The sequence below is a fragment of the Aethalodelphis obliquidens genome, unplaced genomic scaffold (genome assembly GCF_003676395.1).
Source record: "Aethalodelphis obliquidens isolate GAN/ISIS:26980383/991018 unplaced genomic scaffold, ASM367639v1 scaffold60, whole genome shotgun sequence".
NCBI classification, from domain to species: domain Eukaryota; kingdom Metazoa; phylum Chordata; class Mammalia; order Artiodactyla; family Delphinidae; genus Aethalodelphis; species Aethalodelphis obliquidens.
Window position 1 is genome coordinate 5,801,646 of NW_020838004.1, and position 21,781 is coordinate 5,823,426.

The 21,781-nt window shown below is 34.9% G+C and overlaps 1 protein-coding gene across 1 annotated transcript in view; it reads right to left on the reverse strand.

The window, feature by feature from the left end:
* Positions 1 to 434: 434 nt before the first annotated feature.
* Positions 435 to 21,781, reverse strand: part of CCDC82 (coiled-coil domain containing 82) — a 29,545-nt gene continuing 8,198 nt past the window's right edge. Inside the window, exons 4-8 of the mRNA XM_027087804.1 lie at positions 15,838 to 15,930; positions 14,377 to 14,501; positions 11,495 to 11,665; positions 7,077 to 7,262; positions 435 to 3,430 (exon numbers count right to left, since the gene is read on the reverse strand). Coding sequence (XP_026943605.1) covers positions 3,365 to 3,430; positions 7,077 to 7,262; positions 11,495 to 11,665; positions 14,377 to 14,501; positions 15,838 to 15,930 — 641 coding nt within the window. The 3' untranslated portion in view covers positions 435 to 3,364. The remainder of the gene's footprint in view (positions 3,431 to 7,076; positions 7,263 to 11,494; positions 11,666 to 14,376; positions 14,502 to 15,837; positions 15,931 to 21,781) is intronic.

Consider the following 21,781-nt stretch of genomic DNA (forward strand, 5'->3'; position numbering starts at 1 on the left):
AAGTTCCTCACCACTCATGGAGAAAGGCAGAAATATACCTTTGTTAGGTATGCAAATTTGTACGCAGAACTCTCTCATGAGGTGTCATTAAAAAGTGAAGGAGTTTTGATCATTTTATATTTGATTTTTAAAAAGGTGTATTCATTAGACATTATCTTCTTTCTATTACTACCGGAACTTTATATTCAGCAATCATACTTGATGAAAGAGAAAAAATTCAATATTTAAATTAAAATTTACTGTTCACTCTACAGTCCTGCAGTAACACGGGTTTTGATTAATAACAGAGTTTTTGGTCAAATCCGCTATTCCTAAATGACATAAACTTTGAATTCTAAGCTAGGCAAGGACACACCTTAAAAACTTGTCAAACAACAATTTAATACATTTTCATACTATATTCTAGTGTTGTAGGACACTCCTTTATGTTGTCTTTTGTACAAATTTACCCTTTACAGCCATTTAATTTCAAGCTGACATCATCATCCACAACCTCATTTCCATTCACATCAGTTACTGTTTATTTACAGTCACTGTTTCAAGCACAGCACTTCACATATATCTCCTTTAATCCACCAGCTATCCTGAGGGAGAGGTATTATTAACCCCATTTATAAATGAGGAAACTGAGGCTTACTGAAATTAAACTACTTAAGCTAACTAGGAAGTAACACATCAGGACTCAAACTCAAGGCTGATTTCAAACCTATATTCTCTTAACCACTGGACTTGCTGCCTCAGTATCAAGTGTGAAAAGAGTTACAGGGAAACCAGACTATACCCAAAATAGCTCAAGGGCTGCAATTACACCTCAATCAACATGCTGGAGTCTAAGCAAGTCCTATAATACCTCCAAGAAATGAGTAGTGAATAGAACTACTCATCTGAGTATGAGAGCAGACAAGTGAGAAAATATGGTCAATTACATACAGCTGCCAATAAAATAAACATTTCTTTTTTTCCTTGTCTTTCCCTTTTATGGAACTGTTCCCTCTTTTATATCTCTAAAGCTTCTGTAATAGCTCTATGGATTTTTTTTTAAAGCATTAGTTCCTTTTTATTTGTCCATCTGTGTTCCTCATCATCTCTACTATCCATAGCTACCTAACACAAAGAATTTAACACTATAGTAATAAATGCCCAGACCTAAAAAGTTCATAGACATGTGAGATTTATAAGTTTACAAACTATTTTTTGTGTTATATAGAATCAATGATATCAACGATGATGATGATGATAAAATAATACAGTATGTCATAATACCTGCAAAAGTTAATTCTAATTTTTCAACATTTCTATTTTCTTCTAGACTACTTGCTTTTGGCCCCATGATCCATGCTAATTCTCATTTCCTGACAGCCTGTCTCTTTGCCATACTTTTGGTGTTATCATGTACATAAAAGCCTCTTGTACTCTCCAAACACCTACTGAAGAAGCTTGCCCGGTTGCAGTGACCTTAGACATCAGCAAAGCTACCTATTAGCATTTCCTGACCGACAGTCAGAATGCTGTTCTAATAGGAAAAATGCTTCAAGCCAACACGATGCCTGATCTGGGAACTGGGTCAGCTGCCATCATAAGTCCCTAAAATCATTAGTGCTTTCATTTTTACAAATTAAATGCATGCTATTTAAAAGAATAAATTAATTTTTAAAACTTTCAGTTGGAACTCTCACTCTTCAGCTGGCTCAAGCTTGTCTGTAGTGTCACATACAAGAAGTGATGCTTCCCGGGTCATCAGAGATACTTTGGAGATCATTCCCTTGCTTTTCTTGGACTTCTTTTTTAACAAATCATTCATGATCCTTCACCCTTCCCACTTGACTATCACTTTTCCTCTAAACTCTGCCTTGCATCTTTTTGGACACTCACTTCAACTTTCAACTGTGGCTTCATATAGTTAAGGATTATTCCCATACGACAGAAAAATAAGAATAATAGAGATATGTGACTGAAATTTCTATTTCACACTTTTAAAAAGGTATGCACTCCTCACATGAAACATCAGCATCAGTATTCTCACAACTTTGTAAGCTCTTTCTCCCTGTTTTGTTTACAATGATAATAGGGATAATTTTGGAAAATTAATTGCAGAAAATATTAAGTAATCTCTACGTAAGGACTTAATAAAATGCAATTTTTAATGTATGCAGTTTGTTATGAAGTCCATTCCATGAACCACATAACAGATGAAGCTAGGTTCAACCAACACTTCAAGTAAGAAACAAGTATCTAAAATTCCACAGGGGACGCAAGAGGGAGGAGATATGGGGATATATGTATATGCAGAGCTGATTCACCTTGTTATACAACAGAAACTAACACACCATTGTAAAGCAATTATACTCCAATAAAGATGTAAAAAATAAATAAATAAATAAAATTCCACAGTGAACTGGATCCTATGAGAATACCACTTTTAAGAATTAAAGATACAGAATAGACATGGTCCATTTGTTCACTCTGAAACCATTTTACTTTATTATTTACTTTATTATATTTATATTAAGTGAAAATGTAGATGTACAAAGCAATGAAGATGCCAAAATATGCTTTTAAACTATTTTTGGCTGAATTTGTCTCTCTGAGATCTTCTGATCCTAACATAAATAGTTATGTGGGAAAAGTAATGGATAAAAATAAATAAACTACATCTTAAATCATTAACCTGTAGACAAAATTGGATAGGAAAAAGAACGAACATTATGAAGCATGAAAATACATATCATGAAATTATTCCTGAATGTGAGGGTTGGAAGACTCTGGAGGCCTGAAATCTATTCGTAAGGGAAACTCTGGAAGAGGAGAAAAAGCACTCCTCTACTTAAAATGGGTAAGCTACAGTCTGATTCTGAGGCAAGGAAACTGAATTGAATGAGACACTGATGTTTCTTTCATGGCCCACTGATTTAGATAATGACAGTAGTAAAAAATATATTAGTGAAGATCATTTAAAATACTGCAAAAGGGTAATAAACAGATCTGGGCAGGAATTCAGCAATAAATACGTATAGATGTTAGTCTAAATACATTCTTTAAATACAGTGTTTTTCTATTAAACTGACAGTACATGAACAGCTCATTCACTTGATAGTCGTATGTTATAAAGGCATTGTTATATAACTTTAAAATACACTTAACAATGATTAAGCTTATGTTTTCTATGTACAGCGGATAAAAGTTTTATTAGACTGTAGAGTGCCATTTCATGGAAATTAAGATGAACATATGTTTCACACAAGATATTTTGCCATGAACCTATACATAAAATATATAAATGTCACATGATACAGAGAAACAAGACTCATGATCTTCAAATTTACAGGAATTTATAAAATCTTCTCTGAAGGAAATGTGTTACAATTCAGTCAAACTTCTCATCTTGAAAGTAATCCGCAGAACTGAGATATTCTTGAAGTTGACCGTATTTCTGTGTATACAATAAAAAAGCTAGTTATTTTACTCAAAGCAGTGAAGATAAACTAGGCCTTTTCAATCTACAGACACAAATAGGAGCAAGTTAATCTCATGGTAATTGTGAACAAAAATCTTTTTATTATGAACAGGGACTCAATTTCAAATAAGCATTTCTAATTCATATAAAGCATTGGAAAGAGATCAAAATGAACATTATTATTAATTTCATAACTTTCTTATAAATTATAAGTTTTCTATTATCATATTTATAGTAAAAACATAACAACTTTAATAACTTATTCAACAAAAATTTGCTGAACACATAACATATATCAAATACTCTGCTAATGACTGTTTGGGTATTAAAAAAATTGCTTTCCCTGCCCCTAAGGAGAACAGAGTTCACCAATGACAACAAATAACAAGTGCCATAAAGAAGTATAGACACTGTTACGTGGGTTCAGAAGAGAGGTTATGGTTAGCTGAGGTGACCAGGAAAGAGTGACATTTAAGCTGTCCTGGGGAAAAAGATTTGGTAGGCAACGATTTGGTGGAGAGTTTTCTCTAGGAGACAAAAGTCCACACAACAGTGACAAGACAAGAAAGTACGGGATTTGACTACAATCTGAGTTTTTGTAGGGGAATTGAGAGAGATAAGACTGAACCAAAGAGGCAGTATGAAATGAGAGTTTAGCAATAATGGGACAGGCGATGGAAAACTGCCAAAGGTGTTAGGGCAGGAAATTGACACTATCTGAGGTGTATTTTTTGGGGAAAAAAAAGGTGAAACATCTAGTCTAGAATGGTTTGGCAACTACTTACTATAATAGTCTACTGTAATAATTTAGGTAATGAGGGCCTAAATTTGAGTGACAGCAATGAAGGTGGAGAGTAAAGACCAGGGCAAGACAAGAGAAGAGAGGAATTGGGATGATTTGGAGATTTCAAGCTTGACAGATTTCAGAGTGCTTCCTTCAGCTGAGGAGATGAACTGACCTAATGGTTTCTTAACTCTACTTATGAGCTCTGGTTTTACTCCCAGTAAAGTGAGGGAGGATCCTGATAACTCTGATGCTTGTGGTGATAGGAACTGAAACTTGATACTTCTATGGACACACTTTATTCACTTCCTGGTGTTATGTATTCACCACCCCATCCCAATAATGCTGTCTTCAATTTCCCTGGAAACCCCATCATCATAGGCACTCTCTTCTTAAAGAAAAAACATTTGTTAGAATTTGCCAGTGCATATGATACTCTGTTCTTCAGCTCTAATTTAGAATTAGACATATATTACTATTATGTTTATTATATATTTTCATTTTATTATAATTTTGTATTACAATTTTCTTATCATTTGTTCTTTTCTTACACTTGAATTGCTCCTACCCTTTTAATATCATTAGTTAAAAACAGATCTCCTAGTTCAACTGTTAGGAGGAAGAATAAGAAGAATGAAGTTAGTCTAGTTGGCAGGTCTTTGGGAAGAAATGCTGAGATATCCCGAGATAATGGAAGGAAAATGCTCGGAGGAAGAAGAGTCAGGTAAGGAAAAAAGCAAGGTGTGAAACACAAGCTGGGGGAGGAATGACAGGAACAGATAGTTTGTGTAAGGTAAAAGAAGGGGTTCACATAATAATTGAGAGCTAAGAGCAGAAAGAGCCACGGATGTGGCCACTCAAGTATAATAGCACTGAGCCCTGGCATTCTAAAGGGTTAGAATAACTGTGGCCAAGAAGAAGTCATGCATCACAAGAACACATGTAGTGCTATTACTCAAAGACACACACACACACACACACTGAGGGGGAGGCAGAGTGATGTTGAAAAATGTCAGGGTACTTGATAAATCCTGAAATTTAATCACAGCACACAAAGCTGCATATGGGTTTATAATGGCTAATAAACTTCTTTGGTTTCTAGGAAATCTTTTGAGGAAGTCTATAGACAATTTTTTTAAAGTAGGAAGGATCTCAAAAAGAAAATGAAGTTCTTTGGTATTTTATGTGAAAAAAAATGTGCACATTGTCCTAAACATGCACCATCTTGAAATACCTTCAATGCCCAATGCTAAGTGTTATTCTTTAAGCATAATGTGATACTTGGCTTTCTTTTCTTAAGAATGTTTTTTTTATTCCAGGTCCCTTCTGTTGTCATGGACCTTGTTAAGCTTCCTCTAAGGTATGTGATTTGGAAATGCTTTTACTTTTTTCTGCAAGAAGTTTAATGTTCTTCCCTACATATGAAATTATTATATAATATATGTAATGCACAGTGGTTTTGCTACACCTAGTACATAATTTTTTTAAGAGTGCAGTGTTCCAAAAGGTCTTTCAACTCCAGGAGAGGGTTGGCAACACTTAAATGCATCAATAAAAGCACTTAAGAATTTAATGTCATTAAGGAAAATGAAGTTGGGACTTACTGGGTAAGTGATGGCTCTTCCCCAAGGCAAATGAAAAAGCACAGAGAAGGATAAGGAGGAAAGAACTGGAAGTGAGAGAAGTGGAAGCAAAGTAAAAGATAAAAAGCTGAAGAGAGAAAAATGAGAGCAAGACGACTTAAGGGTCAAGATGTGGGGGGCAGGCAAGGGGATCAGTGGGTGGTGGTTTGTGGTGGGCAGATAATTGTCAAAAGGGAAACCAATCTTGATGTCATTCACCAGCCCAGGAGACCTCTGTGGAACTTGTAATGTCCTAAGAAGTTCCTGTTTTGTTGTTCTCATTTTCTTTCCTTTTGCTCGTAAGTGTATTCTCTAAGCTCTCTTTTTATTTTTTTCTTTTACAAATTTCCCTATGATATAAATAACGCAGGCAATGGATCTCAAGTCAGCCTTTTTCTTTTTTTAAGATTAAATATACTGAGTTGCCTGAAAATCTCTTATCTGTTCTCTCTTATACAGTCATGTAACTAGACTTGTTTTAGAAGATTGCAATCATTTTAGCATTCTTTCCATGCACCATAACAATTCTAAAAGCTCTGTGAGCAGACCAGAGCTTATGAGCTGCCAGCAGATCTTCGGGAATCCAGTGCACTCTTCAAAACCCCCACTTTATCCCTGATATCAAATTTAGTGATCAACAGGATATGGGGGAATCAAAATCAGTGCCGTGGCCTGAAACCTCTGCATTCCCCTTGATCTCCAGTTACAGTGCTCACTGCTCAGTCCCATGTCCTCAAGAAGAGGATGTGGGTGGTATTAGAACTGGCAGCCGAGATCCTTTCCTCAGATTGGCACCAGGTGCTTCTTCTCTCTCAGGTCACAAGAACTGTTCTAAAGATAGGAAGCAGACAAGCAGAGGTGAGTCCTATACTTTGTCAAAGAAAATAAGGGGACTTAATATATATGTAAAGAAAACCACATACATAAAACTGAAAGGACAGAGGTCCTTCATTAAAGGACAGTATCATTGCTGATTAAAATTTATCTGATGAGTTGAGCGAATGCTTAGAACATCAGGGCACCTATTCAGGGTAGGTCAATGATAAGCATGAAAGGAATGGGTGGAAGAAGAGAAAATACAAAGACAGGGAGAGAAAGAGAGGTTCTCTTTTAAATTTTACTGTCTTCTACTCTCAGAATTTGTATCCTTTTGCTGATCAAAATTAGGCTCCAGAACCTACTCGATGAAATGGTTCTTCAATATTGAATACCTTACCTCCTTAATCCAGCCACTTTCTTTTGACTGATTGAAAATTCTCTCCACTGTTTCTTTAACCTGTTCATCTTCAACCTCTTCTGTCTTTGCAATGGAGCAACATTCCTGGTACAGCTTGAATTTAAAATGTTTCAGTTCATGGTAAATTCTGGTACGATTAGCACAAATTCTGCCAACAGTAAACACCTAAAGGAAGAAATAAACATCATCTGCTATATGAAGTGAAGATATTGTAATGAATGTACAGCCTTTCTGGTTTTCAGATTTTCTTTAAAAGTAGAATCCAATAAATGCTTAATTTTTTTTAAATTTATACAATGATTCCTTTACCTTCTTTTATTTAAATAACCCAGTTAATAAAAACTGAGCAACTGCTATGTTTCAAGTATTGAGCTAAGCACTGGAGATGCAGAAATGAAATATGTACCACCTGTATCAGGGGAATTTACAGCCCTGGGAGAAAAACAAATGATTACAAAACAATGTGCCAAATGCTATGCCTGGGATGCAATCAACGTACAGAGAAGGGACAATTAACCCAATCCAGAAAGGAGAAGAATCCTCAACAAGGTGATACGTGAACTAAGTCTTTAAAACACAGAGTCAGCCAAGTTTGGGAAGGAGGAGAAAAATGGCTTATAAGGAAAAGGACAGCCACACCCCAAAACAAGAAAAGCATGCAAGCTATTGTATATACAGTTACTGAGGTAAAAATGCCTGGATTATGATAATTTTCTAGCTTATAAACAACATGTAAACTGAAACAAACTCTCATACCAATATTAAAAATTGGTAGTTTTTAACTACTTTTTTTCTAAAATATTCTGCAAAGTAAAAAATAACTATGTTTTATCCTATTTGTTTCCTGAATTAATGAGTCTGATATAATTATAACACATTAGTATTTTATTGTTAGAAAACTACAAAATTTTTGATTTCTATGTTTATATGGACTTCTGGGATTCTACAATTAAGAATACTATTCTTGTGAAGTCAACCACCCATTCTCTTTCAGAATGTTTTGAATGTATACTTTGTTATACACACCTATAGCTAAAATAGGAAAACAGTATCCCTGCACTGACCAAATTAAATATAATTGTACCTACATTATTTCACTCATTGTAGAAAACGCATCAGAAAGGGCTCCAAACTTTATAACATGACCAATCTTATTCTCATAGAGTAACCTGAGGAAACAGACAAACTTCTTCCTAACTTATGTATTTGTCTCTGTGTCTACGTGCATAATAGGTTATGCTTTCATGAATTCAGTACAAATGATATAGTTACAATATTGATCTATGTAACTTGTCTTCTATCTGGCAAATAACTGTACCGTTTTTCTGAAATCACACTGTAGGGATCACACAGGTGATGAGTTCAATACACAGTACAAGAGTATACTGATAAAGATGAATGAAAGTTAAATATGATGATCAGCAAGAGTCAGGTTTGATGCATCATCTTGTGAAGATGGTATCTGCGATACCTTAAAACCTTTCTTAAAATCCCCAAAAGTTGAAGAAAATCATGTTCAGATTTCTGTTCATGTTCTGGGAAAATCTGTTTTTCAGATCATCAGACACAATCAGGTATTATTGTTCATTGCTTACTCACTCTAAGTATCATTCCTATTGCAACATTATCATCAAACTAGTCGTATAAATTACAGTTCACTTGCCAGTACCTCCCACTTTGAGTAAAAAGATACCACAACAGTTGCAGTGGACACTAGGGCTAGTCTCTCCATTTCTGCCATTAGAACAGATGATGTGGGAGAAGTCTCCTATGGTTGTTCTGGAAGAATAATGTGATTTTTTTACTTCTATTGCATTGTATTCTATATATTTCCACAAAACAAGAGGAATTTATCTATATAGAATTTTTAAGTTGGGACAAAAGGGAAGGAGAGGTGTTTAAAAATCTCTAATTTTTTTCTCTATGAAATAAAAATATCCACTGAAAATATTAAACATTATAATTTACTCCTTTCCATTTCTAATTCCTACCCTCTTGGTGTCTACCTTACACTTATGGAGGTCAATAAACCCAAAATTACCTTTAGAATATTCTCACACTATTTTTTTCCCAAATGTGATCACATTTTATATGGAAGAGCCTAAACCATTGTTAGTAAGGCTTCATAGAAAACAGTAAATGTAAACAGTAAATGGATATAGTAGTTGCATACACTGCCAAGTGGACCTCTCCTTTCACCCCACCCCTGTTCTACTGTATTGTTATAGCCCACTATACCTTATGAATTAATGCATACAGTACAACACAGCTTATATTGTAGCATGCTATTTATATGAAGTACTAAAAACAAGTAAAATGAATCTATGCTGTTAGAATAGCGTCCTTAAATGTCCAGAAATATATTCAGAGAGTACTTTTTATTAACTAATTGCATTTCTAAACATTAAGGACAGTATTCTAGGGAATTCCCTGGTGGTCCAGTGTTAGGACTCGGCACTTTCATTGCCGAGGGGCCAAGTTCAATCCCTGGTCAGGGAACTAAGATCCCAAAAGCTGTGCGGCACAGCCAAAAAAAAAAAGAAAGAAAAAAAAGAAGGACATTAGTCTAACGAGATAGACAGTATTAAAATACTTGCCAGAGAGAGAGAGAAATGATACGTTCTGTGATGATTATCTTAAAGCAGATAAGCAAAGTGACATATAAATGATTACTAATCCACTGTGCAGGGTTAGCATAGTTCTATGAACTGATAAATCTGAAGACAACTATCTCAGTTACCAGTGTGAACTAAGGTACCCTACATACCAAAGATATAATTGGAAACAAAGGTAAAAACTGTCAGCAAATTTTCCTAAAGCAGAAGATGGTGATTGCAAGGCAACAGAAATAATCTGATTTGTAATTTATTAGATACAGCATGGAGAAACGTAAATTAACACTGTTTAACAAATTAAAGCAAGGAAATATAATGAAACATGCATTACACACATCTATAATATCCAGCTCACTGTAGGTAGCTTTTTGAGGTATTTCTCTAGGCCCTCAAATACAGAGGAGCAGCCAGCTTCTTAAGGAAATTAAAGTATGGAGAAGAAAGAAAAAAGATCCTCAAGGAAAGAGGAAGGATGGGAAGAAGTTTGGATTTTGTTCCTAGGTCTCTAGGAACATTTAGTGCAATAGACTGAGTTACGGGATTCTCTTTCCTCTTAGCCTGTTCTTTGCATGGACACATTACACCTTGCCACTTGCCTCAAAATTACTGCCTCCTCCCACTGGTTCTTAAGCATCTTGAGGAGTCTGGACAGACTCTGGGCAAAACTGAAAAACTGACTGTTTTCAGTCCTCCTAACTGCCTTTCAGATTTCACATATTTTTCCTCTAGGCGATTTCCTTCTCATCCATGCTCTCAGACTTTACCATAACCTGGTGGTCCAACGCCTCTCATCTCAGTACCCTACCCAAGACTGCTGTAACTAAAACTACAGTCCCTCCTCAGTAGCCGCAGGGGATTGGTTCCAGAACCCTCCCTGATACCAAAATCTGCAGATGCTCAAGTCCCACAGTCGGGCCTCCATATCTGCGGAATCCTCTCTGCAGATTTAACCAACCGCAGGTATAAACATAGTACAGTCAACCCTTAAACAACTAGGGTTTGAACTGCACAGGTCCACAGAGACAGGGGTTTTTTTCAATTAATACACAGTCGGTCCTCTGTATCAGTGGATGCGGAATCCATGGAGGGAATTTCAGAGGAAGATCTCAATATTAATATTTTTGCATTTATAAGTGCAACAGTTTTACAAAGATTTAAAAATAGAAGTAGTACACATTTGCACTTTTTCTTTCTTCACATTGCATTGTTCTGTTCTTGTTTATCAAATACATTTCTTCAAATATTTCAAACATTTTCTTCTGTTTTGTCTATTCATTCAAAATTAACAGGACCTTAAATATATAGTGATTGCTCTAGGCTCTGAAACACTTCTGATGTAGTCTAGGCTGAAGCACAATTTTCCTTCAAATCTCATATTGAGGTGAATAGGCCTCTCTGTCTGTGGATTGTCAATTTGGTAGATTATCTGCCCTAAAATTTCCATTGGGGTCAAATTCTCCTTTGGACTCCAAAAGGACTTCTGCTTCCCCTGCCCCAGTTACCTCCCTTTTCATCCTCATCCTATACCCTCTCCCCTCTCCCCCGCAGTTTGGGTGATGTATACTTAGACAGTATGCACTATTTCAGTATCTGACTGAATTTGGAGTGAATCTGCTATATAACACGTATTTTTCACATTCAAAAACTGCACACTCTTTCCTTGTATTCTTTTCCCTTCTCCTGGTGCTTTCTCCATTTGTGAAAATAACTTAGGGTTACTTGTGCAGGCTTATTTAGTGAAAATTTCTAAATGTTGAGAACTAAAATGAAGGGAAAAAATACCTGTTTATCATGTGACATGAAATCATCTATTTCCATAGTCCTGGTGTTATATAACTTTCCTGATAAATGCACCGAATATCTACAGTGGCGATTCAATCCACAAGCCTGGCAGGAACAGTTCTCAGGATTCTTCAAACGGATACTTACATCAGAATAATTTTCTACTCGCTCCTGAAAATAATTTCAAAATGTAATGAAGGTTTAAAGGATAAGAAAAGCAACAATAAAATAAAACATAAAAAGAGCCCAGCCAAATTAAAATCAAGGTTAGAAATCACAATGATAGGGCAAGATGTAAGAGCAAAACACACTGGTATTTCTTACTTTAGTACTGAGCACAAGATATATTTAAATTTTAAAAGTGAATTTATAATTTAGGCTAGTAAATGAAAAGAAACCAGATTAGGAAAAAAATTAGTTTCATAATGCTCAAACTTCTGTTACTATTAAGCAGTGCTTTTCACAGGTTTTGATTTACTTCTTTTCCCTCTTCTCATCTCCAGATATAATAGTTAGTTAAAATAGAAAAGAATGAGCAGAAAAAATTCAGAATAATATAATAAAATGATTAAATTCATTTAGGTTAGTAAAAAATTAAGAAAAAACAAGATCACATTCAGTCTCCATTGTATGAATTATATTTTCCACAAAATATCCCAGAAATAATTTAATTCTCCTATGGTTTCTTACTAAAGTACTAGGAAAATAAACAAGTTTGAACTAGGATTTCTAGGTCGCCAGTATTGCTATGGCCAGTCTAATAGGTGAGTTAGCAATAAGTAAACAAACTCAGAAAATATTTGGTATTCATAAATAAGCTTTATTAAGCTGTGAAATTACTTGTGCTTGAGTAGTTTTGCTTACGCTCTAGACCTGTGCTAGATACTACTGCTGTAATTAGTAGCGTGGATCAGTTTACCACAATATTTGAACTGCACACAATGAGCACATTAGCAGGGTCACTAAACTGCATTCTCTATCAGCCTGACAGTAATTAAGTATCCAATATAGTTTCCTTTTTACATTGTATGATTCACAAAGACATTGTCTTTTGTCTACTTTTTACTGTTTCTCATATTTCATGGTACTTCATGACACATGTCACTTACAGGCTGACATTCAGAGTGAACAGATGACTAACCATCTTCCCTTCCTGCTTCTCTGGTATTCACAGAAGCACATGCTGAGATGAAAGGTCTATCAGCTTGGTTCTCTGAGTGACTACAATAAACAGAGCACCCTTATTGACTCACATTGGACATATAAGTGAAAAATAAACTTTGTTGGGTTAAGTTATTGAGATTTTCGTTGCTGGTTTACTTTGTTTGTCACATTATTTATTTTTGCAGCATAACCTAGCTTATCCTGACCAAGATCGTACTGAATCATCTCTGTCTCTAAATTTTTAAGCTAATATTTTCTTGTATATTACAGTTATTATTTCAACATTGGGTTATTCAAACTCAACATAACCTACCATAGTATGGTAAAGCATACTACAGCAGAATGGATGGGCTTTGAAGTCTGAGAAACCCTACACCTAAGGTTTCTAGGTTCAAATATTGGCCTGCCTGGCTAATTACTAGCTGTGTAACCTTATGTTACTCAATTTTTCTGAGTCACAATTTTCTCATCTCTAAAATGGAGCAAATAATAGTACATTCCTTGAGGGGTTACTCTAAAGATCAAATAAGATACCTTACTTTGCATATCAGTTACTTGGGAAAATTAAATGATCAATATGCTATTGTTTTATTAAAGACAAATATATATATACCACATCCTAAGAGCTATGCTATGTGCTTTACCTTAAAAGTAAATAAATATTTTCTCTATCTGAGGAATAAACTGGAATTTACAAAAGTTAAAAAATCACCCAAAGTCAAAAAGGTATATATGGTGGCCCTAAACTCAAGCTATTCTCCAAATTGAAGTCTTTTAATTCTTTTTTTTTAATAATCCCATAACTGTCCTTAAACCTAATCCATCTGTGGCTAATTTATCATCAGGTAATTCAAGGCCAAACAGGCCTTGGATGAAGCCCAATCTCACATAAATGAGGTAAAGTAGCTAACGATTTAAGTGCTAGAAGGACTATAAGGAACTTGAACTTCTACTATCTTGCCATTTTCCTCTTGCTAATTATTAGAAGCTACAATGTTAGAAGTAGGGAGGAAGAAAAGACTTAAAAATCATATAGTACAGCCTCTACTATTAGAGATCATAAAATAGAAATCTAGGTGATAACATGAAATCAAATATATCTTATAAATTAAAAAGATGTTTCCCCCAAATTGGTAGAACTACAAAATCTTAAGGTGGAGAAGGATGTCGAAGACTACATAAGTCAGTGTTTCCCTAATTAAGTTATGGGAACCAATATCCTAGAAGGTAATAATAGGTATTTCATGAAAAGAAGCCTCATAGTGAAACACAAATTTGGCAAGTATTATATTCTACATTGCCCTCTTGAAGATTTACAGTATAAATTCACACATTAATGCTCCTTGAAAGTCCTCCAGTTAAGTTAACCCTACTGTTTCTCAACCTTCTTTAACAATGAAACTTTTTTCTGAAATAATTAACATCCTGTGAGACAATCTCCTCATTTTAACAGATGGGCTAAGCCTTAGAGATGTTCTAAATTTACCATTTAGGACTACTTAATTATTGGATAGATATAACAAGTGTGAAAGACTAAAACAATTATAGCCTTTAGGAGAGATGAGAAACAACAAGCTGATTATTTAACAAAGAAAATTGTTAATAATTTAGAAGATTATTCAGTGTGACTGGTTATTGAAGGACTGGAGTGAGGAGGTCTCCCACTCCAACCCCACCCCATCCCCCGACCAGAGATTCAAAAACAAATAAAATTATACCTTATATTGCTCTTTCCAACGACTTCTAGAGACTAAGTTCTCTAGACGAGGCTGAACAAAGCGGTTATCCAAATAATGAAGAGATGTCAACATATCTTGTGCATATGATTTTTGCCTGGTGCCATCTGTTCAGGGGAATAATAACAACAACAACAAAACCAAGCACTTTGCCCGTATAAAATATTTAAATAATTGCATAAAGATTTCTTCCCATAGTTTTAAGAAGATAACTTGCTTGGTTGGTTAGAAACATTTTAAATTTAAAAAAATTAATGAAGTTAAAGAAAATCCTTCCATCAGAGCATTAGGGAAAGGAAGGAGCCACACAGGCTCTCTAATTATTCCTTGAACACATCAAACTTACTCTTTTCTAAGGGTCTTTACACTTGCTGTGCTCTCTGCTAGATCCATGCATTGCTTCCTCCCTCACTTCATTCAGGTTTCTGTTCAAAAGATACCACTTGGGAGACCTTCTTTGACCAATCTAACTAACAGAGTTTCCTTTCCTTTATCACTCTTGATTTCCTTATCTTATTTTATATTTTTTCAAGAATTAATCCCTTAGGTGAAATCATATCATGTTATATATTTGTTTACTCATTGCTGTCTCTTCCATTAGACTTTACGCAACATGAGGCAAGAATCTTCCATGTCATAGTCATTGCCATATTCCTAGCCCTAAAATAATGCCCAGCCCTTAGTAGGCACTCAACAAATATTTGTTCAATAAAGTCTGAATGAAATCTTACTCTGGAACTTTGGTAGACATTCAGCACAACATATTTATTGTCTTTATTTAGAGCCAGATTCCGTGCTAGATACAAGGGGTGTGTATATAGAAAGTATGGTTCTTCTCACACTCTTGAAAGGGAGGAAAGCAAAAATACATTTTCAATATATATGAAAAGTGCATATACATCAGTGCCACCATACTCATACTCAGGATAATGACAGCACAAATGAGGGAGTGACAAATATTATTTGAATGGGTCACAGATAGCTTTCATAGTGGAAATGATTTCATACTCACTTAGAAAATCTAAGGTAGGAAGGGATTATACTCTAACGAGAAACAACGAGGCACAAAAGCATAAAAAAGCATATAACTTTTGGTGAAATTCAAGGAGCTTAGCACTTAGGCTGGGACAACACATGGGTGTTGAATTACCCTGCTGTTTAATTAGTATATGTCCTGTATCCTCAAGTTCACTGTGAACTCTCAAAGGGCAGGGAAACTATTTCTATTGTACTTTCACATATCACAAATAATAAACACTAACAAGTTTTTCATGTGAATGGACTTTTGGTGTAGTTGATACTAGAGGGAACAACTGGAGGGCCTTAAGATTGGGTCTCTGTGGTTTTGTTTATACACACACACACATATATACATATAGAACAATGAGGCTGCTTAAAAATTGGGAAAAACCCCTGATTCTTCCATTCATATTATTAACTTACCATATAATGTTCCCAGAAAAGATTTATCTAGAGCATTGATCAGAAGAGCCTTCACAACTCTTTCAAAGTGAGTATAGTGGTCACTAAAAGAATCTGAAATTAATTTAAAATAAGTATTAGAATCCAACAGACAAAACAATTGCCTAAGTACAATGGGTTCCTTTCTCCAAGGCTAAGAAATTAAGAAATAGGAGAAATTGCTTAATTATCCTAATTTTATAGCTGGCTCAGTGACTTGTCTAGTCACTGAGAATGAAGATGAAAAAGAGAGAGGATGAAAAACTTCCCAAAGATCATATAGTTAGTAAGTGTTGGAACCAAGGCTGGAACAGACACTCTGACTCTAGATTTCATGCTACAATCCCCTACATAGATGTTGTTCCGCATGGTGGTTAGATTTGATACTTTCATACTTCAGAACATAGGATTTTAGACGTGAATGGGAAATTGGAGAAAATAGAATTCAAATCCTTCAAGACTAGTAAAAATGACTCAATGATGAAATAACTTATTACACAACTAGATAGAGGCAGAGTCAGGAATAGAGCTCAGACCTCCCCCAGAGCTTTTCTCATCACTTTAATCCCTATATTGGATGGGCTTCTGTGGAATACCCCAGAAATATTGTTTATAACTTTTCTCCATGATTATAAAAAATTTCAAAAGGATACAGGAGAAAATAAACAATATTCATATTTAGGAATAACTTGACTTTTTCAAGGTAGCTAATCACCTTCCCCACACCCAATCATTGGATAGTTTGGTCATTCTGTTGATTTTCTGTGCATCCTTTATCATGTATTTCATATATATGCTAAGGTTTTGTTTCAGCCCCATCTGCCCTTCCTTTCCTACTGATCTGGCTGTCATTCTCACATCAGTACAATATTGTTTTACTTACTGCAATTTTATGATTACTTTTTATATCTGGTGGGGCAAGTCCTTCCACTTTATTTTTTGTTTTCAAATGTTATTTATTCTCATGTATTTGTTCTTTCAAGAGAACTTTAGGATTGTGTTTGCAAAGCTGAATCAAAACATTAATTTCAGAAGATATAACCTCTTGTATGATTTATTACCTCCCAGAAACATGCTTATCTCTTCTTTTACTCACATTTCCTTTCCTTTTTCCACAGTAAATTTTATTCTTGTACCTGTAAAGTCATGCTTTTCTTCTTAAGATTAGGCCTGGTAATAATTTTGTTCACTAGTGTAAATGGAATTTTCCCTCATTATATCTTCTAAATTATTGACAGCATATAAGAAAACTACTGAGTTTTACATATTTATTGTGCATCTGGCATTTTTTGAGATGTTTTTCTAAGGAAAATGAGCTTCCTGGAACATTATAGAGCTGGTGAGAGAGATACTGTTTGGGAATTCCTGGCACTGACTGCTTTCTCCCCTACCCTGAGGAGGATGTAGTCTTGCTAGTGCTAAGTTTATTTCAAAAACCAAGAGAATGTTTATAAATATTCTCTTATTAGAGAATAGAAGCACATGGACTGTTGGTGTACTTTCTTCTGAAATGGAGATGTAAGCCCAGTGTAAGAGGGCAGGGGCAGAGCAAGAAATGGGCCCCTTTTTCTACTCCAACAGGTGCCTCCCACTCATATAGAGAAAAAAGAACTTAAGAAAAATATGGAAATAGATGCTGCATCTACTCCTACTCTCAATATATTCATATCCTTTCTCTTAACTTCTGTATCTTTGGTTAAATAAGTCAGAAACTGATAGCTTGTGTATAATCATATTATGTTCAATAATGTCTTTTCCTTTTCAATAGTTATATTTCTTGTTTTACTTTCACATCTGTTGCATTGTTGAAAACACCTAGAACAAAGTAGGAAATATTTTTGTCTTGTTCTTTATTTTAAAGAGAATACCTCTAGTGCTTCATTATGATGTTAGATCTTGGTTTAAAATATTCTTTGTTATGTAAAGGACATATGCTCATATAACTATTCATAAGACTTTTTGGAAAACTAGATATGGGCATTGAATGTTATCAAATGCCTTTTTAGAATCTATTGAAATTATTATTTTTTCTCTTTTGACATATGCAACACATTAATATGGCACCTAATATTAAACAATTTTTATAGTTCTAAAAAGAATGGTTAGAGGACTTTTTCTTTACTCTTGTAATTACAAAAATACTTCCTTCATATGCCTGTTTGAAAATATTTTTCATCAACTTAGGATGTAAGCCTCTTTAATCTGCATAAACAGGTGTGTCTGGCAACTCAAAAACATTTTCTTCTATGATACCTTTGAATTCACATCTCCATGTGTCTTTATATCCAGAAACATGGTAAGCCTCTGAACACATTCAAATCTTTTATATATCTCACTAAGGTTATGTAATTTTCTTCCTTTAGATTTCCATTTGTTCTGTATTCCCCCCGCCAGGAATTTGTGAAATAGGGTCTTCATTTCTATTCCTTTATGTATTATCTCCTCCTTTAGAAATGTTTTTTCTCTCTATGCTAGAAGCTTCTAGGGTTTAACCTACATATCATTGATGAGATTTTCTGTACTGTTAATTCTGCTCTCTACTGCTTTCAATATAGATTTTATTTCTGACTTTATATTTTTCATTTCTGGCAGTGTATCCTTAACTACCTCCCTTTCACCTCAAATTGTTCTCTCCTCATTACTATTTCTTTTCCATAGATTGCAAAGCAAATGCTTTGTACAATTTTCTTCTGTTTCCTTTAATGAAACATTTTTTCATGGGCATTTTCTTCCCGAGTCTTCAGGGCAGGGTTACTTTTCCCTTGTGCCATATGATTTCACTGGTACTTTTTATTTATCCTAAAACAAGAGGAGGAGTTCTCGAGAGGATTTAATATTTAACATAAATTGTTGTGAGACTGCTCTTAGTCATACCATGCATGTTGATAGAATGATTCTGTTTAATTGCTAGGTGGAGACTAAGTTAATGTTCACTCTATCTAATTTCCAGTATTCTAGCAAGGCACTAGTAGACTGAGATGTACTTTTATAATGTACTACTTGGTTCTCTGTCACTCTGAACATATGACAGAGTACTGGAAAAATAATATAATCTTTAGTATCTACAAATCTGAAGGTGTTCCTATCTCTCTACCTGTGTATAACATTATTACCATGTGAACTATATAGATCTGTAATACAACAAACCATTGCTAGTCCATCCCTCTACTTTCTTTGATATCTTTTCTGGGAGTTGCAGTCTCAGAATAAATATGAATAAATAATAATAGGGATTGATGAGAAGCAAAAAAGACTGTCTTTTAAGTGCTTCAACCATGTAGCAGGAGGCAAACTATTCTATTTTAAGGTGTTACAAATGTGTCTGTCTTTCAGAGCCAAATGGCAGATAGCAAGGAAGTAACAAAATGTCTTCCTACAGTAGAACTGTTCTCTTCAAAAAGGTAAAATTGCATATGCCACTGATTGTGAGTCTCAAGTGAGTGCTGAATTTGGAGTTCTGAACATTTCTCCCAAATTCTGATCACATGTTGAATATGAGTAGTTGTCACTGTTCTTATAGAAGTTGGGGATGGGGGGAGAATGAATCTGGGAATACTAGCCTAATTACAACCTAACCCAGGCCACAGAAGGGTGTTCACTACTCATCATATAGATTATTGCTTTAACAAGAAAATGTATGTTGATTTTCAAATGTAAGAATTGATTTATAGCAACTTTTAGAACATAATCCCTTGGCATATCAAAAACTGCCTGTATTTAGCTTCATTTATTATATTCTTAAATGGCATAATCATTGTTATGTATTAAAAACATTAATCAAATCATAAATCATCACATAAAAATATGTGGTTTTTTTTTTCCTCTGACGTATTAATAAATCTGGTCACGCCTAACATTTTTGTTTCTTAAAACTATAAGACCAAGGAGTCTTCAGTCAGTATGTTTATCTTAATCATCCATCCATCCAACTAATAAGTTCTTATAATGTGTCACCAAGTCTAATGTGTATTAGGATTACAAAGAGAAGTGAAGCTGATTAACGATTTAAGTAATTTTTTGGGAAGTAGGGATGCTCATTTGGATTTCTTTACTGAGCTTTACTTTTTCACATACCATAAAATTCACTCTTGGGTGCACAGTTCTGTAACCAAAACACGAAGTTGTGTAACCACCATGACAATCAAAAAAACAAGTTCTACCACCAGCCCAAAACTCCCTTATGCTCCCTCTCAATCATTTAGTTTTGCACATATTGAGTCTGAGATGTCTGAAAGACACCCTGATGACAAGGTTCAATAAAAAGATTTAAAAATTGGGCCTTAAGACTATGGAGAAATCTGTGCTGGAAATAAAAGTTGGGGAATTTCCCCATAGATTGGGCTGAAGTTATGGGGCAGAGACTGCCTGAAGCACAAGCAAAGTGAAGGTAGTTTGAGGATGGAAACTTTAGAAACATCAATACTTACATGGCAAATGGAAAAAACAGGAAAGCAATATTATAAAGGGGAATGCAAGAAGCGAAAAAGAGAACTTTGAAAGTGAGAGTTGTCAATGGTTAGTGGCAAAGCACACAGCAATATCAGGTTAACATAAGAACCAAAGCACATCTTGGCAACTAAAAAGTTATCACTAACTTTGGTGAGAGCAATTTCACTGGATCGATGGGTATAATAGTCTAAGCACAATGCTTTGCAGAGTTACTGGGAGACTTGAACCAAAAGATAAGATTTAGAATGGTGGCTAATAGAACATGCTAACTCAAGGGAGGAAAGGCATTAATATGGTTACAAGTTGAGAAAAGAGAGCTTGTAAGGATAGAGCCAGAAGGAGAAGCTTCAATTAAGAACACATAAGATAAAATGTATTGCATAGAAAATGAGGTACATCTCCTTCTAAGGTGAAGATGCGCAATAGTAAAAGCAAGCACAGGACTCCTTGATATTTACCCAAATGAGTTGGAAGCTTATGTTCATAGATATATTTGCACACAAATATTTAGAGCAGCTTTATTCATAATTGCCAAAACTTGGAAGCAACCAACATGTCCCTCAGCAGGTGAGTGGATTAACGAACTGTGGTAATCCATACAATGGAATATTATTCAGTGATAAAAAGAAATGAGCTATCATGCACATTAAGACATGGAGGAAACTTAAATGCGTTATTAGGTGAAATATGCCAACCTGAAAAGGCTACATGCTGTAAGATTCCAACTATAAAACATTCTGGCAAAGGGAAAACTATGGAGACATTTCAAAGGTCAGTGGTTGATAAGGGTTCTGGGGTGGGAGGGAGGGAGGGATGAGTAGGTGGTGAACAAGGCATTTTTAGGAGAGTGAAACTGTTCTGATATTGTAATGGTGGATACCTGTTGCATCATTATACATTTCTCAAACCCATGGAATGTACAACACAAAGAGTGAGCCCCGACACAAACTATGAACTACAGTTAATAATGTATTCATATTGGCTCATCGATTGCACCAGATATACCAAACTAATCCAAGATGTTAATAACAGGGAAACTCTGAATGAGGGGTTATATAGGAACTCTCTGTACTTTCTACTCAACTTTTCAGTAAATCTAAAACCTCCCTTAAAAAAACAAAAGCAAGCATAAAAGTGTAGGATAGAGAAGAAAGTTAAAATAGTTCCCATGTGGTGGACTTTTATTTTCATTAATTAACAGGAGTGTTTATGAGTGGGTATCTCTCAGTAAATGTTCTATCACATTCTAGATATTAATATCCAGAATGATGGGACACTTCCTAATTGAGTTTTCCTGGGATTCAAATGTCCAGATGGCAGGTGAACCAGTGCCTACTGACATAAGGAAAACAGTCATTAACTTTCAATACACAGATGCTTATCACTGGCATTTCTGTAACTGATAAATTTCTTGAAATTTGATTCATACCTAAATCTACTAATTTATCTAAATCATGGTATCTAATTTGAACCATAT